The sequence below is a fragment of the Mugil cephalus genome, chromosome 20 (genome assembly GCF_022458985.1).
Source record: "Mugil cephalus isolate CIBA_MC_2020 chromosome 20, CIBA_Mcephalus_1.1, whole genome shotgun sequence".
Lineage (NCBI taxonomy): Eukaryota > Metazoa > Chordata > Actinopteri > Mugiliformes > Mugilidae > Mugil > Mugil cephalus.
The window spans coordinates 13,469,597-13,483,375 of record NC_061789.1 but is presented as its reverse complement, the minus strand read 5'-3'; the positions used below and the strand labels follow the sequence as shown (position 1 = coordinate 13,483,375).

At 45.2% G+C, this 13,779-nt stretch overlaps 1 protein-coding gene across 2 annotated transcripts; it reads right to left on the bottom strand.

Annotated features, from left to right (window-relative positions):
• Nucleotides 1–430: 430 nt before the first annotated feature.
• nptx2a (neuronal pentraxin 2a) lies at nucleotides 431–13,054 on the bottom strand. 2 transcript variants are annotated; one of them, XM_047571891.1, is made up of 5 exons: nucleotides 12,079–13,054; nucleotides 10,342–10,591; nucleotides 7,425–7,669; nucleotides 3,839–4,018; nucleotides 431–3,310 (listed from the first exon to the last, which is right to left on the bottom strand). In XM_047571891.1, the coding sequence occupies exons 1-5, from the start codon at nucleotides 12,526–12,528 to the stop codon at nucleotides 3,083–3,085; spliced, it is 1,353 nt and encodes a 450-aa protein (XP_047427847.1). In that variant the 5' UTR covers nucleotides 12,529–13,054; the 3' UTR covers nucleotides 431–3,082. The 2 variants fall into 2 exon arrangements, with proteins under 2 accessions (XP_047427847.1, XP_047427848.1); XM_047571892.1 differs by having other exon boundaries at nucleotides 10,342–10,588.
• Nucleotides 13,055–13,779: the final 725 nt, after the last annotated feature.

Genomic DNA, 13,779 nt, shown 5'->3' with positions numbered 1-13,779 from the left:
TATTTGCAATTCTGTCTTTGCACAGCCATGTTTAGACTTTATTGTATTATACAGTGAAATAATCCCCATGTCCACATATGAGGGCATATTTTTTTCCTGAAAACTACTTCCTGTTCAAAGATGATGCTTAGTTTTTGTGCTTCTTAGGTCCTAATAATCCCAAATACCTTGGAGAAATTAAAAATGCATACCACACAAAAGCTGAGGTCTCAGGAGGATATACACTGCACACAGCAAAAAAAAGCTGATTTGATTGGATACGATGGCAGTTGAATCAGTTTGATGGGAGAAACTGAGCAATTCTTCTGATGTTTTATTTCTTCTGATGTTTTTTTTGTTGTTGTTTTTTTTTTTGTCAGTAAATTGCATCCTGGTGCAGTTTTCTATGTTCTTCACACTTAAGAAAAAAAAAGAAAAAGTCTACAACGGATGTTTTACACAAACTAGTGTATTTATCATTTATTTAAAGTTGAATTGTTTAGTTAAATAATTAAACTGTAGAACATCAGGGTGTGCAGTGTTACAGCAGCAATGCAATGACAGAGATAAAGAATGTGCTAAAAAAACAGAAAAACGCACACATATTCCACATTGTCTGCTGCAGGCCTTATATTGTTGTTCTATTAAAAAAAAAAAAGAAAGAAAAAAGTAAAAAAAGCAACGAACAAAAAACAAAACAGGGGCCTGTGTCTGCGTCACCATCAGTACACTGGCAGCAGCATCGGCTCACAGCATTGAGGAGAATGCAGAAGGCTCACAGTGTCCTACATTGTAGCGGCTCCCATAATCCACACAGGCGGATTTTTTCATTTCCACCTGGACGTCTGCCAGTCCAGAGGATTTCCCCACCGCTGGCAACATTTCATTGCCCAGATGACAGGAAGCGTCCTTCCATGTGTATTATGGCCAGCCCCATGAAGTGATACGGCCACCGACCAGAGAAACACATGTATGTGTGAAAAATGAAATGAACCGAGGTCAGAACGATACAGTAAAATTAAAAGAGTTCTGTTAATCTGAAAACATCAGTTCACGTACGACATCCGGCCAGGGTTACACAACACTAATGCAGTGCAATAGTTTATTTTTGTTGTTTTTTTATTTTTTTTTATCAAAACATGCTTCAAACTGCTGTTTTATCTCTGTAACTTTCTGTTATCAGGGTGCAAAAGGACATTCAAATGCACGGCAGAAGAGTGCAAGGCTGCAAACATTTTTGTCTTTTCTTGAGCTTCCCGCCGTTAGCACGTTAGCTTGGAATTTTGAACCATCCATAAGCAAAAGCACATGTGGTTCTTGCCAAAAAAAAAAAAGAAAAAGGCCATACACAATTTAAACAAAGCATTTTTAGTACCTCTGCTTCTTCTTTTTCTTTTTTTTTTTACATAATGTGCTGCTAATGGACATAAATCATGAGCAGAAAAAGCCAAGAAAGAAAAAAAAACACCTTCTACAGGAAAAGAAATCCTTTGATTTCACATTAAAACATTAACAAAGACACTCAAAAGAGGAACGATCACGACAAGTCCTCGTAGTTTTATGTGAGCGCTCTCACTTTTGCAACATTCTGTGCTGTCCAGTCAGCTACTGCATCATAGTTGGTTCTTTTATTTATTTATTTTCTTCTTCCTATTTTTTTTTTAACCAAATATAAATAGAAGCGTTTTAATGGCTTTTTTTTTTTATGCGAGCCTCTATTCAGCGAGGAAAGTCCACAAGAAGGAAAGAGAGAACGAAGGGGCCAAAGTTGACGTCTTTTTTTTTTTTCGACTCCATTTGCGAGAGCAGATCGAAAAAACAAACGCCACTGAAACGAACGTCCACCACAACATTGAGAGCTGGCGTTTAATTTAAACGGCGAAAAAGGCGTCGCCCTGCACTGCCAAAAATCCATTCCATCAGATCAGTAGTTTTTTTTTTATTTTTTATAAATATCTAACATATCCATGTCAGCGTGAGGCAATAAAGACCAAACTCCCTCTGATATTGATATTCATCACATCCGCAGAGTGCCGCTCTCATTTGACTTTCCCTCTGCATCTCAATATTTTATCAACTGTGACACACTTAGCGTAGAAGGAACCCCTGCGGGAGCGGGGGGCTGCTCACCGCCAAACACTCATTCACAATCACACGTAATTACTACCCAGATGAGGAATTAGGGATTGCACTTGAAGGTCAAACCCAGCCCCTGCCCTCGCTGAGCCCCTCAGCTGGCGTCCGCATCTCTGCAGAGTCGCCAGTCCCGGGCAGCTGTCCGACGCCGCCATTAACCTGAGCAGAGCCGGCCCCATCCATAAAGCTGTTTGGGATATGGCAGCTGCTCAAGGGGCAGCGAGGTATTAAGCATAGATTTACAAGAATGAAAATGTCCCTCCCTCCCTCCCCTCGTAATCTCTGATCTTTTTACACGCAAGACGAGCCATACGTGCGCGGACATACGGGCGCCGTCTTACGTAACGTCGCCAGCTCCCCGTGCATGTGCTGGCCCTTCTGGGCCGACTTTCGCTGTTTGCTCGGGCTCATGCATAATATTCGGACGGCCTGCCGCGCTGGAAAGCCTCAAAAGATAATCAACGGCGAGGGTGGGCGGTTCATGTCCACTTTTGAACTCCAGCCTCGTTTCACTGCACCTCCGCGTCTCGCCGCTCTTCAAGCAAGCGGTGGCGGCGGAGCCCACAGCGTGGAGCGCACCAGAAGTGGTGCATCTAAAAGCCGGCCGCCGCTTCGTTACAAATGCAGCGCGGCGGCGCCACGAGAGGGAGTGCAACCGAGGGGAGCTGCCTTCAAAGCAAAAGTCAAACGAGACAGCTGATCCACTGAAAAACACGAAATGACAGCAGGTCATGTATTGCAGGCGGACTGATGCAACATTAAATCTTCTTCAGATGAAAGGACTAATTTGGAGTCTCCCGTAAAGTGTCTGGACTCGCGGGTCCGGTAAACATGGAGCCTGACTTACGGAGTCGGGCCACAGAAATGCGTGAAAATGTCTCCCTCGGCCTTCGGAGCTCGACGGAAGCAGCAAACAGTCCTTAGCTCCGTCATCCCGGCCGGCCGCGCCCGATTCGTCGCGTCCCCTTTAGGAATCGAAAGCGCGGTCTTCGCAGATCTCCAGAGGGGCTTTGCTCGCGCCGCCGAACACTTCCACGTTGGCGTCGATCCAGGGGACCACGTTGCCCGGCATGTAGGCCGAGCAGTTGGCCAGGCCCACAATGTCCACGGGCCTAAGCACTCGGTCCCACATGTTGAATTGGCTCAGCTCGCCCACGAAGGCTTGGGTGGCATCAAAGCGGCCCCCGACAACATCCTTTAGAGGAGGGGGTGAAAAAAAAAAGTTTTAATCATTTATATGAGCTAAAGGAACTAAATATATAAAATAAAAAGGAATCAATTCTGTTTGATTCCCATCAAACTGCCACACGTTTTTTTTTTTTTCCCCCCTTTATATGTCATGCAGTCCTATGTTGTGCAATCTGTAGCAATCTCACCTTGAGCGAATGAAACATAAAGCAGCATATCCACTCGAAGGCTCCCGACTAATGCGATATGACTTAACGGCTCTCTCTGGACGTTAAACGTTTGTCAGTGTACATATTTTAAGTCTATTTGCGGCGCCGTTACGGACCTAACCGCTAGCACAACCCGCTAACGCAGCTCCTGTGGGCATAATGCATGAGGTAATGCTAAAAAGTGGGATGGCGTGAGAAGAGCCTGTCTGCCTCATCTCTCCTGCCCCCTCGCTCTGCGCCTCTGGCACTGTGCTTGGGGGAGAATGCGCGCAGGGATTCTACTAACACATGGAAAAACAGGCAGATGCACACTCTATCAGGCTCACCTGCTCCTGGCCCAGGATGATCACCCCTCCAGGTTTAATTGGGTGCCAGGGGGCCAGGTTGTCCCCGGTGCCTAGACGCTCGCCATCCTGGTAAGCCTCCCAGAAGCCGTCTCTGGTCGTCCAGGTGATGCATATGTGGTGCCAGCGGCCGTCACTCACTGACAGGGGGAGCTGGGCCACCTGTTTGGGGGATTTAGCAGATAGGGTGAATAATATAAGGGCAAGTTGACAGGTCAGGTATGGGGAGCGTTGGCGGAGGGGGGCCAATATGACAAAACAAGGATGCCAATTAGAAGGGTTAGGCTTTCAAAGAGACAAGCCTCTGCAGAGAGTTCTCCACTGTGACATATAAAATTTAGATTACCCAGGTGACATCAAGGGATATAGCATCCTTCAAAGCAGTCGGATAGCTAACAGCGAAACAGTGTCCTCGCACGCTTCGGCGCTTTGTTTCGCGGATCAAAGAAAAACAACCGGTCGCTCCGCCGTCCGGTGACGTCACGTCCCTCCGAGGGTGCGGGCGCAGGTAATGAGATTGGGAATGCGCTCTGTAAACTCATTAGCCTTTTTCTTACGAGCCCACGAAATGACTTCACACTCGGATCTCGCTGCGCAACGTCTCTAAAGAAAGATAGATAAAAACAAACAACAAAAAAAACAAAAAACGGAAAAGACGGGAAGGGTCGCTGGAAATAAATGTGGAGTCGCACGCAATTATGGAAGCAATTGACCTTATCGGGGATGCCAGGTGGTACGTTTTTTGTTCGGGGACTACAGGGAAAAAAAAAACTGTCTGAGCTGCCTTAGCCACACTGACAGTTTAAAAACTTGGGATATTAAAATGATGATATTGAATTCTACCTACGTATTGCAAACAGACACACACCCACCACTTCATTAGGCACACCTTCCTAGCACCAGATTGGACCTCCTTTTGTCTTCATTTCCTTGTTTCCTCGCGACATTTCAAATGCCTGTGTGACACGCTGGAAGTACTCATTAGAAAACGGTCATGAAGGCATGGACATGGTCAGCGACACTACTCATGAAAGCTCTGTTGGTACTAAGTGGCCTGAAGTATGCCAAGAGAGTATCCCCCACGCCATTACACCAGAGTCTTCTGCTGCCGTTTTGCACATTCAGAGACGCTCGGTTGTTTATTTTAGCTACCGTTGCCTCTCTCGAGCCGTTCTCCTCTGACTTCTGGCATCAGCGAGCGAGTTTCACCCAGAGAATCGCAGCTCGCTGGATATTTTCTATATTTTCATAGATGGCGGTTGTGTGAAATTCCCAGGAGATCTGGGGTTTCTGAAATACTCAGGCCAGATCGTCTGGCAACAACAACCATGTCAAAGTCATCTAAGTCGTATTCCCTTCGAATTCTGATGCTCGGTTTGAACTGCAGCAGACCAGCTAGACCGCGTCTGCGTGGGGCCGCGGCCGTGTAATTGGCTGATTAGATATTTGCAGGTGCACCGAATGAGCTGGCCGTGTGAGTGCGTACAAATCCACTGTATAAATAACAGAAAATAAAGATTCTGCAGCTATTGATATTTAACTGCGCTGATTTTCCTTTTGTAGAGCTTAATACACATCCACAGAGCACACTACGACTGCATGACTCACTCGCCTTCCTTTAAATGACTAGAAATGATCTTGTTCTCAAAGAGAAACAAAGGTGCAATTCTAAGCCACTTATTCTCTAAATGGCCAGTGAGCACATGAAAAAAAAGACCTGGAAATGGCAAACCTAAAAGGAATGGAAAGAATGCAAGCTTTTCATGCTGTTTAAAGGATTTTTTTTTCTTCAACTCTTAAAGTCACTGATAGGTTTTTGTAGGTAGGTGTAAAACATCTTAGATCAGGGGTCTTCAACGTTGTTTGGGCCAAGGACCACCAAACTGATGGAGAGATTAAGTGGGGACCGTATATGTATAAAAAATGTCTAATCAACCAAAGATTTTGTGACCCCCCCCCCCTGCAGTACCTCCACGGACCCCCTAGGGGGGGCCGAACCCTCTGTTGAAGACCTATGTCTTAGGTGGTAATGTGAGAAGAAAAAGAAAGTTTGAAAATCTCCTAGAGCAGCTGCAAAAGCAGCGGTGTCAGTGTAGAGGTGTTAAAAAAAAAAGACAAGAACTTCATGCATTTTAAGCAGTATTTTGGAAAATTCCGCAAGAACTGATTATTAGAGGCATCAGATTCTGCCCGCACGCTGGTCAAAAGACTCAGCTGAATGCGTAAGTCGCAGATCAAACTCCCGGCAGTCCAATTTGAATGAGAAATTGACCTGAGCATTGGAGAAAGAAAAAACAACGTGGGAGATATCGACAGCGCCCCTGAACAAAGAGATGATACATCCTGATGAAGATGCCGCTCCTGAACCACGACGCTACCCCCCTCTGCATCGCCACGCCAATACACACAACGGTGCACTTTTTTAATACTGTCGAGGCAGCTTTCTGCTCCCTTCTCAGTATGCAGCCAAATGAGCAGCATAAACAATGTGCCCCAGCGGACCCTGTTATCAGTGCGAACAAGTTCAACACATGGATGTGCCGCTGCACATAAGGCTATCCTATCCCCCAGCTTCGGCTCACTTTCCCCCATCTCACTCTCATTCTCGGTTTCTTCTCTTTTTTTTTCCATTTCTTTTTCCTTCCCCCCCCAACATCGTCTGATCTTTCTCCCTCCTTTCCCTCTCTTTCTTAACATCGCTCCATCACCTCCGAGGCTCTGCGGCTGCTTCCACTCCAACTCCTCTTCCTTTTTCCGTCTCACACTCTTACCCCCTTTCACCACCATCTCTCTCTCATCTGTCTGACTCGAACGCATGTATAATGCATGGTGAGGGGGAAAAACTGCGGGGAGACCTGCCTGCGCCAATAACGCCAAGTGTAAACAAGACACTGGGAAAAAAACAAAAAAAAAACAAAAAAGCAAAACAAAACAAAACAAAACAAAAAAAAAAAAGCCACGTCTCCAGTGCAGAAATTTTTTTTACCCCAAAATGCTCACGGTGCTGCGGAAGCAACTGCGCGATCATGAATCAAAAAACAGTGACTGCAGAGATAAGGAGTATGCAACTCCTATGCAGGAGGATGCAACAATTTGAATTCTTTTAAAATTGAATGGCATAAAATATTGAAATCTAGTAGCCTGGATGCTCGCAGCAGGCGACTGTGCACCTACAATGCAGCAAATATGCAGAATGCAAATAAGACAATGACTTCAAAACAGCTCGCACCGGCACCGCGCGGCTCGCTAATGAATTCCTCGTGTTCTTGGGCATGTGTGGGATGTGGGTCAGTGATATTAAATGTTTATAAGGTGCAAAATTAAATATTCAGAGCTGATGGCCAGTGGATTTCTCCTCAGCTGTATCGTTATCGCACACACGTGGACGCAGAGTGACTATCCCCTCGGTTCACGCCGCAGAAACAGACTCACGCCAGCGTATTCATTCATTATTTGTATTTCGTTGCGCTGTGTTTACTCGTGTTGCCGCGCAAATAATAAAGGATTCTTGGCTCCTCATCACTCCTCTCTGCTACCAGCGAATGTTTGAAGCTCGCTGTGTACGTACCTTATCATTAACTAGCAGCTCAATTGGGTTGTTCCCCCACTCTATGAGGACTATCTCGTTGGCCTGGCCGGGCACGCCGTAGGAAAACGGAGTTCCTATGCCGGGAGTGGCGCTGGACTTGAGCCACATGCACACGGTGAAGGCATACATCTCCGGGAGGCTCTTCTTGATGCGTCCGTACAGGTAGTTGGTACGGAGAGGGAGGGACACCTTGAAATCTTCGGGTGACTTGAAGGCGTTGTTACCTGTTGACGTGAAACACAGGGTTAAACTGTGCCTTCAACGTATGGCGACACAGATGTGGTGTAGGAAAAGGTTGATGGTGCAGGTCGTGCAAAGGTATAAAGACTTACATGTAAAAGAGTGTAAAAAAAAAAAAAGGGATTGGTAATGGCAGTGGTTGGCAATGGCAATGGTAGTGGAAGCTTTGGACTTTTATCACTTAAATTTGCCTGCTTTAGCTAGCTATACTGACATCTTCAGGCCAAGAACTTCAGTTTGCTTTCAATATTAGGCTATCCCTTATCCCTTTACTAAAATATGTTGGATTCATGTTAATGTGTAATTGAAGAAATTTAAAATACATACAGTATATATGAAAAATGGCCATTCAACCAAAGATTATGCGACTTCCTGCAGTCCCTCCATGGACCCCCTAGGGGTTGCGGACACCCGGTTGAAGACCTATGAGCTAGGGAAACTAAAATGATCTATGTCATAGGTCTTCAACAGAAGGTCCACGACCCCTAGGGGGCCCGTACAGGTACTGCAGAGGGATTTCAAAATCTTTGGTTGATTAGACATTTAAAAAAAAAAAAATTTTAAATTTATTTTATTCAGTCCTCAGGTGAAATCCCATGTATGTATGTTTATATGTTTATGTTGGGTATGTTTATGTTTACGGCAAATGCACAGCCACCCTACTGTTACACGTTTAAAATAAAAATAATAAAATGTTTGAACCCGCGCATTATTTGACTAGCTTAATATTCAATGCAAACTGATAGTAATCATGTATATTTACAAATAGCGCTAGTTTATTTTAGAACACATACAGTAGGTAGGGGATCCCTACTTAATCCCTCCATCAGTTTGGGGGTCCTTGGCCTGAAAAACATTGAAGACCCCTGATCTATGTAATCTCAAGGCAAGGAGTCCAAAATGAGCACAGACAATCGTAGCATGCTAATACTTAGCATAATTTTCGAGCAAGTCAACAGGGTGAGTACAAGGGATCTAACATTAATCCTGAGAAGAACATGAATGGCTACACCAACACATGGCTCATAGTAGGTAGGTATAGAGGAAATTTTCAGGTTGAGTATTAAGGTTGATCTGGAGCTTTTCTTGTTGAAGCGTTTGATAGTGTCAAGGAAATGAAGTGAGAAAATTCTCCAAAGTCAAAATGAATCATCCTCTGGTGCCCGCAACAGTACTCACATGACATGTCAAGAATCCCATGAGATTGTTGAGATACCTAAGTCCGGACCAGGAGGGTAACACGTCAACAGAAATATGCTAACCATGATGCCAACAGGATGTTGCTAACCATAAAACTAAATACAAAAAATGCTACCATCTTAATAGCTACAAATAGAAAATTTAGGGTAATACTATTATTGTTTTCAGGCTTTCATGGTGGCTCACATAATGAATCCCAGATTAAAAATTATCATATGTAGATTTTCTTCACATTTAAAAGAAAGAGTCTTTATAAAGGAATGAACAAGAGACTGGGTAACCATGGATGCCGGATCATATGCTTTCAAGATAGACTGAGAGGGAGCGACTTACTGAACATTTTTTGAGAGGAAATGAAAATGTAACAGGAGAAAAAGCCGTTGTGAAAACCACACGCGTGCTACTTTGCGGGGGGATTTGCACAAAGGAAGCACACTGAATACTTTAATGGGATTGAACCGCTGGTTTTTATCTGTGTTGAGCAGAGTGTTCGAGACCAACTGTTAAAAACACAATAGCCCCGGCTATATGGTGAGGCTGTGACAAACGAATTAGGGATTTTCACGTAAATGGGCCGTGCTGAAGTGGAGATTTTGTCCATTTTAACCATTCTGACCCACAACTCAACACGGCAACAGAGCAGGGAATACACAACGCACTGTAAAGAAGAAAGAAAAAGAATTATGCACTTGTAGCGCGGTCCCCTGCCCTCTACATCCATACTTAACTCTACCGCTGTAAAGCCAGTGCGGAGACACAACTGGGACATCTTACAAAGTACTTAAGCGCTACCAGTGGTGGAAAAACATTCACTTATACATTCTGCAAAATTACACCACAAACTCCAGCCTCAAAGCTCTCTCTTTAGAAAGTAATCAACACCTTTCTGGCATGGACTTGACATAAATTGTGCTGAATGTGTCTCACAGAGGCAGCATTTATTACCATAGTGACTGATCATATTGTACATTGTGTTATTCCATCCACCTTTGTTGTGTCTGAGCTTTAACTGTTCACTACCCAGAACTAACCCTCGTATCAGCCACTGACCTAATGAGCTCCACCTTAGGGGACGTGAGGCCAAGGGAAGTGTAATTCTGCTTTGGGCCTGAGATACTTTATGTTATTTTGACGTCTACCATCAAAGCAACAGCCTGAAGTCTGGACACTCTCCAATATTTCTTAAACTAATTAAGGATTCAGTGTAGCTTTCCAAGCCATACAGTATTTTCAACACCGGAAGCTTCTATGAGGATGGCTCTGAGATAGGAAAAAAAAAAAAAAAAAAATCACGTTGCAAGATTTACACTTGCATCATCACAAATTTGCACATGGGATTGACTAATTAGTGCTAAATCCGGCAGACAAAAAAAAAAGAAAAAAAAAAAAAGAAAGAAGCAATAAGTCTGGCATAAATCTGGCCAGTATATTTCACAGCACCCATTGAATCTCTTACTTTTCTCCAGCTCTGTGATCCTCTCCAGGAGGGAATTGAGCGCGCTCTCGGTGCGTTGGCGGTGGGCCGCCGTTTCATTGTAGAGCTGGCTCTTCTCCTCCTCCAGCTCGGCCACCTTCCGGAGGAGCTGGGTCTCCAGCGCCCCCAGACGTTGCCGGAGCAACTCCCGGAGCTCTGGCGGCAGGGGAGACAGGGCCGAGACACCTCCGGTAGTCGACACGTTTGTGCTGGGGAGACGCAAACTCTGCTGCTGGGATGCAGACAGACGGATAGATGGATAGACAATGGCAGAAATATAATCCAGTTAATCCTCCGACAGATATTCGGCACATAAAGACCCAGATTTGCATTAGATGGCTCAGATCCATTGTTTTTTTTATATTGCAATATCAAAATGAAGACAGTGTCCTTGTGGTGGACTCTCATGGCCGGCCTGGACAGTAAAAACACCACCTAGGGACACCACCTGGCATGATACGAGGCCCACATGCATTGCAAAGCAAACTCAGATTATAATTCCAAAAGGCTTTGCTTCTATTTCCCTCATGTCTGGTTCACTTTGGAACTGAGACACTCTGGGACACGCCGGCGTGTATTTGCTGTCCCCTGACACAGCGCTACCATGTGAACTCCTGGAAGGACCGGGGGCTCTGGTAATCTCTGTGGCGATCACGTGGCCCCTGATGTGTGCATGCGGCTTCAATCGGTGAGAGACACCCAGCTTCAGCAACAACACCTGCCCTGCAGCAGTGATTATGTTAAGCAGATGCAGATCAATAGATATGTGATTAAAATGCAATATAATATGTATCCTCACAGCTGCAGTGTATCCTTGATTTGATCAGGGCATTAAAGCTTCCAATCAACGAGAAGAGAGAAGGAGGAGGGGAGGGAATAGAGAGATGGATGGGATTGGCAATGCAGCATAGTGCATATAAAAATAACCTTGAATTGAAAAACTGTATTGTGGTATTAAGGTGAGAAATATGTGAACTGTTGATGTAGCATGAGATAAATGTTGTTAATATATATATGTGTGTGTGTATTTATGTAACACACTTCACAATATGTGACCTCAGTGTGTGATCTCTGAGCCCTGTGGATTTAATGCAGGCGGCAGGAGTGGGGCTGGTGGGGATGCAAAGCTTTCAGGTGGATGAGGGTAAACCATTAACCGTTTGATTTAATTAAAAAAAACAGCTTCGGTGCATCTGAAATGTGGGGTAATTAATATCATCAGCTGCTATGAATAATTAGTCACATGGCTGAGAAAATAAAAGTGTATGTGGAACACATACGCACTGTACTCATAAATTATTCAGGGCTGAGTTGCAAATCCCTGCACCACATGCGAGATTACACCTTTGACAAGATTTTTTTTGTTGTTGTTGTTGTTCATTTTTTTTATTTGTTGGTGGCTCGCGCGCAGTGGGCTTCAGCCGCGGAGATATCTTTTAATGATTAGAAACGCAGCGAGGTGACATGCCTGTTACGTGACCCTTTGATCTCCCCGTTCCCCCCCGAGAGGTCTCTTGAAGCGCGGAGTGCTATCAGACAGGAGCGTGAGCGGTGAAAGGGCTGCGAGGCATCGCTGAGAGTGCGCAGAGCTCGGAACAAATATATGATCCATTCGGTTTGCATTACGCGCGATGCGCGCAAATTGTCGGTTTGGCGAGATAAAAGAAAAGTGGTTTTCTTTTGCCTTTACGCACAGTTTGCATGTTGGTGCAACCTTACCTCCAAGTTCTCCAGTCGACCCTTGAGACTCTGCATTGTCTTGCCCAGTTGGTCTATAGTCTCGCCGGGGTCCCGGGGCAAATCCCCCATGGTGTTCTTGCCGTACTCCTTCCGTCTGGAGCCCTGACCCCGGGCTTTGCCCTGCGACGACTCTTCGGCCGCAGCCTCGCAGCGCGCCAGCTTGGAGTTGAGCTCCTTGATGGTTCCCTGCTGGCTCACGATGGTCTCCTTCTGCTGCAGGATGGTCTCCCGGAGCTGGATGATCGTGTTCCGCAGCTCGTCCTCCACGGAGCTGCTGCTCTGGACGCGATTCCCCGTCGGACCGTAACCGCATCCGGGCTCTGCGCCCGGAGGAATAGCGTTGCACACGAAGCGGCTACCTGTAGCGTCCTGGCTTCGCACCGTGCGTCCACTGACCAGATACAACAGCCCAACCACTAAAGCAAGCATTCCGGCACGATAGAACACACAAATATATATGGAAAGCAAAGCCTAAATTAAAAAAATAAACGCACGAAAGTCCCCCGTAAAGATAATAAACTTATTTCAAACGCAGCTCATTAATTCAAGTTGTCGCGGACATTTCTCTAGACTTCCAAGGAGTGTTAAAAACGCTCAAACTTTCTTTTCTGGTGTAACCATGCCAAAAAAACCCGAAACCAGAATCCGCAGTGAAAACGTTATACATCCACTAACCACATGGTCGGTCTTCTCTCAAAAAGAAATTCTCCAATAACTCTAAATTCTTTCAGCAGGTGGAAACTCGGCAGATTCGAATCTGAATTTGATAATTCCTTCTCTTAGAAAGATGTTGGTTTGGTATCTTTAAAAGAAAAAGGAAAAAAAAGAATAAAAGAAAAATCCAAGAATGTTGCAGCCAACACGGTTTTGTCCGTCTTCCCTCTCTGGTTGGTTGGCTTGTCAGTGAGTGGTGCTGAAAAGACAGCGACGCTGCTCAGTCAGATTATTATGTGGAGATGCGCACTGGCGCTTCCGTTTATCATGTGTGCGCTCGGGCTTATTCAGCCTCAGCCTGCGTCATCAGTGAGTCCCAGCGGGGCGAAGTCATGCTGTGAGCATGTCTCATTGACTTTTCGTGACCTGTTTAAATGCGCTGAACCCTAAAGATGTCAAATTAAACACACGGGGGGATACAGGCTCTTCACACCGGTGGTGGTGATGTCGTTAGAGCTATATAATCTCACAGCGACTCATAATTGTCTCCCCTTTACAAGCATGGCAATGTCCAAATGCAGCTATTGATCTAAACATGTGTGATGACAGATCTTGCATTGGAGAAATGCTGCCCTTTCTGAGTCACCATTTTTCATTAGGTTGAGAAACTTCTTTCAGCGTACTCTTGACCTGAGGCCAAACTTTATGGATGCGGGAATATGTTTCAAATCGAACGAAGCAAGCCCCCGGTTGTGTAACATTTTCAAACTTTTTGTAGACATATTAATTTCAATTTTTAACGTTGGCCACAACACAAAACCACTGATAGGAAAAGTAAATAACATCGGCCATCTTGTGACAATGCCATGTTCTGCAAGGTGTTGACCTGGCCTCCAAATTCACTAGATATATCCCCTCCCCTCAGCCCATAGGACCCAAAGGCCCCCCTTAAAAGGACTTAAAAAGACACCTTCAGAAGACCCATGTCCAATCTGATTCTGTTTGTCTGTTTGCGATTGTGTCTCT

Coding starts and splice junctions, on each gene's coding strand:
- nptx2a (XM_047571891.1), bottom strand. CDS start 12,528: ATGCTTGCTTTAGTGGTTGGGCTGTTGTATCTGGTCAGTGGACGCACG. Junction 7,670..10,341: donor GATCACAGAGCTGGAGAAAA/GTAAGAGATTCA, acceptor TCACGTCAACAG/GTAACAACGCCTTCAAGTCA. Junction 3,311..3,838: donor TCATCCTGGGCCAGGAGCAG/GTGAGCCTGATA, acceptor CCTCCTCTAAAG/GATGTTGTCGGGGGCCGCTT.